At 39.1% G+C, this 7,199-nt stretch overlaps 1 protein-coding gene across 1 annotated transcript; it reads left to right on the top strand.

Annotated features, from left to right (window-relative positions):
- The first annotated feature begins 2,976 nt into the window (after positions 1 to 2,976).
- LOC133977898 (globoside alpha-1,3-N-acetylgalactosaminyltransferase 1-like) lies at positions 2,977 to 5,826 on the top strand. The gene is made up of 3 exons (XM_062416196.1): positions 2,977 to 3,229; positions 4,352 to 4,414; positions 4,728 to 5,826. The coding sequence occupies exons 1-3, from the start codon at positions 3,196 to 3,198 to the stop codon at positions 5,684 to 5,686; spliced, it is 1,056 nt and encodes a 351-aa protein (XP_062272180.1). The 5' UTR covers positions 2,977 to 3,195; the 3' UTR covers positions 5,687 to 5,826.
- Positions 5,827 to 7,199: the final 1,373 nt, after the last annotated feature.

Here is a 7,199-nt window from a genome sequence, read left to right on the forward strand (position 1 = left end):
AGGTGTGGAGGAGAGGAGAGGAGAGGAGAGGAGAGGAGAGGAGAGGAGAGGAGAGGAGAGGAGAGGAGAGGAGAGGAGAGGAGAGGAGAGGAGAGGAGAGGAGAGGAAAGAAAGGAAGAGGGGAAGCATGGTTACATGTTGGTTGGGGAGCAGAGGAACAAGGCAACGAGAAAAGAAAAGCAGAGGGAGACGAGGAGCAGAGGAGAAAAGAAAGAGAGATGCAAGTTTGTGTAACTGTTTTGTTCCCCAAAATGCTGCATATCTGATCTCCTTCCCTTTATTTGCCAAACACCACTGATGATTTATTCTTTCATTAATTTGTTCAGTCGTGCAAAATTTCAGAAACTTTGTTCCATGAGTTCACATATGATTCATTCATTTATACACGGACTCCCTGTTAAAACTGTTTCTCCATGTAGTAAAGTGAAAGCATTTAAACCATAAGAAAGGAGGGGTAGGCCTTGTCTCTCTTCTCTTCACTGCCTGCTCAAGCATGCCACATTTAGAATTTAAGTTTTGTAATAGTATCTATATATTATCTATATATTATACAAAGACAATGATTGTAATATGGTTTTGAAAACACTTTAAATCAAAAAAAATCTTCATTTTCTGACTCAAAAATCCTGTTTCTGGTCATATGTTATCATTTGTCATATACTGCAGTTTCTTCAGTGTATTTTATACCATAACAGGACATCTACTCATTCAATCACTTTTGGGGGACAATTTGATCTTAAAATAACAGACATGAATAATTTAATTAGAGTGAATTGGAGTCAAACAAAGATTTAGGTTGCCCAGCTATTTAAAAAAAAGAAAGAAAACGGAACTGTGTTGACAGATGATTTATTCTCAGGGTGTCAACAAGCTCAAGTGAGTTGCAGAATTGTCTTCTGCACTCTTCCAAGAGAAATATATGAAATGTTAAAAATTATACACTATAAAAGTATGCAGATTAGATGATACAGTTGTTTCAATACACTATTAGAAGAGAAAACTCCACTCCAGTTCAAATGTATGACAGAAAGGGTTCTGGGAAGTCTTTCAGTTGGAGTAGCTATACATTTAAAGTAAAAAGAAAAAAAAACACCAACAGACGATTCTTCTTCTTGTGCAATTTGTTTAATTTTGTATAAGTACAATGCTGCATTAAATGGAATATTTTTCTATGGATCCTCATAGTTTATGGAAATAATATATAGAGTATCAAACCCTTAAACAATTTATTTTCTTGTGGCGTAGTTCACTCGATTACTGCAAAGTCAGTGTAGTTATAACTACCAATGAACACTGCCAAATTCTTTACTGTCAAGCTTCTGTGTATTTCAGTGAATGTGCAAATGGCTAATATGTTGTTTGTTCATCATCTGTAATATGCCAACTATATAAAGTTCCTTGAATGTTTGCATTGAAATTTATAACTGAACCACTTCTCGGGTGTTATTTATTTGGTATTAATGGACCTATCACACTCCATAAGCCAACCAGAAATTGTGTAGAATAGGGGCTCTGCACTGCAGCCTTCAAGCACATTCATCTTGAACGCCTTAATATATGCTGTAATAAATGTGCATACTCATCTCCACATGGTGTAGATCAATTTACAGATGCTAGTGTACGTTTTTATGACATGAATAGTTATGAAGCCTCTATGCAGAGTCTTTGTCCTCCAGCGTGGAACTGCCTGCCCCGCTTCTCTGCCAACAAGGTGACAGGAGAAAAGATGATGTTTGGGAAAATGCTTCACGTGCACCCTGTAATTTATCCATCCTTTAGTGTAGCCTGTGCTGTTTTCTTTATGTTTTTGTTTTTGACTGATGCTTCAGTCCAAAGTTGTTTACATAAGCCAATTTTATGTTGCAAATTCTGTATGGATGTACAAAAATAAGAGATTTATCGTAATAAACTGCAAAGTGACCTCTTGAGTCTGTTTGATTAGCAGTGTACAGTTTCAGCAGTTGACAGCTTGATCAGCTGTGGCTAAAGTAAAACTTTGTGGCAGATAAATTAGGCTATAGGGCTGCAATTTATCAAATACAATTATTTTAATTAACAGGGATTAACAATCTGTAAAATGTTTATATTATGAAAATTGAGTCGTTAAAGTACAACATTCTCATTGTCTAATACTTAAATTCATGACCAACTCCTGCAGAAGTAGTGACACTCCCACCAGCCTTATCTTTCGGTTACCTTGTGTTTAGTGCTAATTAGCAAGTGTTAGCATGCTAAAATGCTAAACTAAGATGTTGACTATGGACAAAAACATACCTACAAAACATTAAGCAAATAGCTACTCATGTTTTAGTCCTCAGTCTTTCTGCATTAGAGAAGAAATTGTTTTCTTTTAATTGTGAATTTGCCTCAAGCTTGAAAAAGCTTCCTGACATGGTATTTTAATATCATTTTTCAAAATAACATTACACAGTAGTATAGCTTGATAATAAAGATAACAATTTCCTAAAAGTGAGTTATCCTTTAAAGTTTACTATTGACTTACAATGGCTGTTTTCACTGTATTTTCGATTGAGTGCCACCACCTTGTGGACAGAAAAAATACAACATCCTGCTAAGGTGACGTGAAGTCTGGTTCATAGTACAGTTTTATATCTCTCTACTTGCCACTTATTCTTATTCTCCTCTACACAGCATCATGAGATGTGTAAACAGACATTTAACTGAAGACAATGAATGTTTAGCAATAAAGATTAACCTTTATTGGGATTCTTCCAAGAGTTGTTGAGCTGACTGAAGTTTTTTTTTTCAGAATCTACTTCTTTCTATGCTGTGTTTCAACATATTTTTATACTTTTTTCTTTCCTTGTTTTTGTCTTTTCTCCCTGTTCATCTCCTCCCATTTGTCCAGATTCCTAACACATCTGGTGCTTTGGTTGTACTTCAAAACTGCATACTGCAAAAGCTTGAGGAGGAATTGGGGTTGGAGTGGGGGCAAGATACGTGAAGAAAAGGGAGTGGAAAATATTTAAAAAGCCAGGAGAGGAGAGAGGAGAGAGAGGGCAAGACATAGAAAAATAATCATTGGTGGAAAACTGTGAGTTAAACAGCACATTTCCAGGAAGAGACAGAGTGAGCAGGAGAGAGAGAGAGACAGAGAGCGGGGCAGAGATTTTTTTGGCAAATATAGTGACCTCAGACAAAGGTTTGTGTGTTTATCCAGTAGCAGGTCACAGTATGGCGCTGTTCCCATTCTGCAAGACGCCTACAGGTCAGTACAACCTCAACCACCGCTCCACCTCTTCTGCTCGTGTCATTGTTTTGCCTCACTTGTCATTGATTTGTGACTGCTGTACTTGTGCATGCTCAGTTAAAGCAGCTGCCTTTAAGACGAGGAGATTTAGGTTTACCCAGCCAGTGAGTGAAACACCAACACATTTCAAAGCTTTATTCAGAGATTTTCTGATCCTGAAAATATATCCAGGAAGGCAATTCTAGCACTTGATTAATTCAAGAATGTGGGAGCATTGCTCCTCTTGGCTGGTAATGCACATCAGGGGAAGGCATGTGGAAAACAAACTTTCTACATTCACTCACTTGTGCTTCACTCAAGTTTTATCTCATGCAGTCATGTGAAAGTTCTTTTTCAATCTATCTTCTCAAATCTCTAACACCCATCAGCCCTGTCTGCCTTCTGCTATTTATCTTTACTCAAGCAGCATCACATGCACAGCTGTAGATGACAAAGTTTTATGACATTGCAGCTATACCACGGCTTGTTCAGTTGATGTTTGACTTGACTTCTTCAATATCAGAACAGGACTATGCTGTACATTTTATATCAATAGACAGAATTCTAACGAGCATATAATGTCAACACAAGACAAAGTCTATCTATGTCTTGTGTTGACATTGTATACTACACCACCTGATACATTCTAATCCATCATACACACCATTTGGCCTACATAACTATCAAGTAATGTCATATAGCCTAGACACATTACATAGCCTATAATGTAAACATATTTATTGCAGTATTGCTTATGCTTTGACGATTCCATTATTGGTATAATCAAAGGTTGCCACATTTTCTAAGGGGAATATTTCTTCAGAAGTTCTTCTCATTCCAATGACCTCAGGTCTTCCTACCTGTTAGTGCTTAAAAGAACATTTAGAAGTAGAATGAACTTAATGAAGAGCATAACAACTATCACTTGTTTCATAACATTTGTTTGTATATGCAGTCACATTTGTGTAAAATTTGACTTGCATTGAGTCAAATTTAACAAGAGTATAATCAAGATATCAAAGTCTCTTTTATTTCAGTTATCTCATCTGTATATGTGTATGTGTTTATTTGTGCGCATTTGTGTGTTTGTCCTCCAAACAGGAGCAATCAGAGTGACTAGAATACAGCTGGTCTTGTACTGCTGTCTACTGTCTCTTATCATATGTAAGTGTACAGAAGAATTTGTTCTACACTGTTCTACATTTGTTCTACCAGGACACTAAATGCACATAAAAATGTTTTGCTTGTGCCACAGTAAATGTAAAATAGTTGTCTAGCTGAGTCATCTCAGCTAGACTAAGCAAAAAAAGATTTCCTTCATTCCTTTCACTGACAGATTATTGCAAATATGCAGCATGTATGGTGAACATGTTTTCATTGACAATAGTGTTCTTCACAAAAAGTACCAGTGCTTATTATTCCACAGAAAAAAATGTTTTTGTGTTGAAATAGTAAATCATGTATTTTGCTTCCTCAGACTTCCTCCACGGGCGTAAAGTGGGCGGCAGTGTGAAGTCACCTCATCCATACTTTCATGCCATAGAAATGGCCAGAGGAGGAGACATGACTGACATGGCCGCTGTCAAGGCAGCACCAGCAAAAACTCCTCTAGAGACACCTTGGGGTGCTCCTTTAGTGTGGGGTGACACCCGCAGTGCAGCTTGGCGTAGGGCTAAATTTGAAGAACAGGGAATGCGTACAGGTCTACTAGTCTTAGTGGTGGGAACTTATGCCCAGTTCATCCGCCGTTTCCTCTCCTCAGCAGAAGTCCACTTTCTCCCTGGTCAGATAGTCACCTACTACATTCTCACAGATAATCCTCGTACTTTGGATCCTCCCATTGAGCTGGGGCCTGACCGACAAATGAAGGTGATTCCTGTTGCAGAGCAACCTGGGTGGGGAAGGTTGGCCCAGCGCCGCATGGCTCTGTTTGCTGATGCCATCAAGGACCCAATTGGCAGCGAGGTTGAATATGTCTTCTGTGCCGACATTGACCAGGAGTTTGTGGCCCCTGTGGGCGAAGAAATCTTTGGAGATCTGGTGGCAACGTTGCACCCAGAGCTCTATGGGATGCCACGAAATGCATTTCCTTACGAAGTTGAAGAAGTCTCATCAGCTTGTGTGGAGGAGGATGAAGGAGACTATTACTACACCTCTGAGCTGTATGGAGGGCTGGTTTCCGAAATGTACAAACTGGTCCGTGCCTGTTCTTTTCTCATTCTGCAGGACCAGGCTAATGGGCTAATGGCCAGAGGACTCGAGGAGAGCTACCTGAACCGCTACCTGATCAACCACAGGCCAACCTGTGTGCTGTCACCAGAGTACAGCTGGTGGGACTCAGACTTGACTGCTGATGTACCTGTGCAGAGACTAGTCTCTTTGGGGAGGCAATGTGGGGCTCTCGATAAGGAAAAGAGAGATGAATACAAATGTTGAATTTATGAAGGACAACTGATTTTGTGTCAAATTTTGTTTGGGGATGGCCTCTGCTCAAGCATACATTTGCATTTTCTTTACTCAATTCACACTTCTTAATTGTCTTTTTCTGTTCAATTTGCTAATAAATGCTGCCTACAATAACACATAATCAAACAGCACAATCTGCTCTCAATTAAAGACCTATTTGTGTGAACAGTGTCTGTGAATACTCGCTATCTCCCCCACACCAGATGAAAAAGAAATTGACCTGTCTCTTTAAACGAAGCACTGTCCTCTCCATTAATGTCAGCCTCGGAGATACTGCTCCAGCGGCTTTGTGGTCAGCAGCGATAAGAGTCAACAGTGTAAGTGCACACTTTCCCCGCAGTGGCCAATCATTAACTGCAAGAGCTGCTGTTTCAAGGTCTTTAAATACCAGGTGAGGGGGAAAATAGATACAACATGATGCTGGTTCTCCAGGCTACACATGTAAAGAAGCTACTGCGTTTGAGCTTCAGCAAACGCAAAAGCAGTTTTGAAACTGGCTCAGTATGTATGGAATGACACTTTCCATAAAAACTGTGATTTCCCTCCATCTATGAGGCGAAGTAAAAGGTAAACTTAAATGGCTTCATGTAGGTGGTTGTTATGTTGCCTGTGTCTGCCTCCCTCTCCCACACATGTACACGCAAACACGCTCCCACATTCACACTCTGCTTTCTCATCCTTGTGTGCTGTGTTTTAATGGGAGGGTTAAACAGCAGCAGATGGCTCTTTCTCACTGCCAACAGAATCTGTCCTCAGGGCCAGATCGCCACGTGGAGTTGAAGTTGGAGGTGAACTGTAGATCATCCTATGAGACTAATTTTCAGTTGCTTTTCACTAAAAATCAAGATGATCACTGCTGGCCACACATTTTATTTTCACATAGGCTACTAGCTGCTAGTTATACATGCTGAGTGCCCCTTTTAATACCATAATGAAAAGCAGTTTAAATAATTATTGGCTTTAATCCCTGTCATGTGGTTTACTGGTGGTCAAGGAGCCTATTGGCAGCAGCATAACTTTAAGCAGAGGAAGAGGCAGTATAAGAATCTATAACATAAAAATCAACATGCATACACTCTTTTTTCCCCCCAAGATAATCAACATTAAGCCTTTGTTGAATGGTAACATAGATATCTCCTTTGTGCAAACAAAAAGTACAAATAGTATGTAGCTACACAGAGGGGCTCATTTGAAATTATCATAATTTAAAGAGATCATCAGTATTTTCTTACTGGAATTTTTATTGTGGGAACAAATTTAAAACCACCTCTGCAAAAACAAGTCTAAAAGCCGCCTGACACTTGTTGCATTTCTTTGCTATCATTGATGTTCATTAATGAGCCATTATAAAAGAAAAATGAATGTCTTCAATTTGCTAACAGTTGACACAGTGTGGTCTATGTTGTTGTTGGTTTAAAACATTTGTGACATGCTCAAGCATAACTAACTGAACCCATCAATTAGCACCCCTGTTTATTATGCA

The sequence above is a fragment of the Scomber scombrus genome, chromosome 3, assembly GCF_963691925.1.
Source record: "Scomber scombrus chromosome 3, fScoSco1.1, whole genome shotgun sequence".
Classification (NCBI taxonomy): Eukaryota; Metazoa; Chordata; class Actinopteri; order Scombriformes; family Scombridae; genus Scomber; species Scomber scombrus.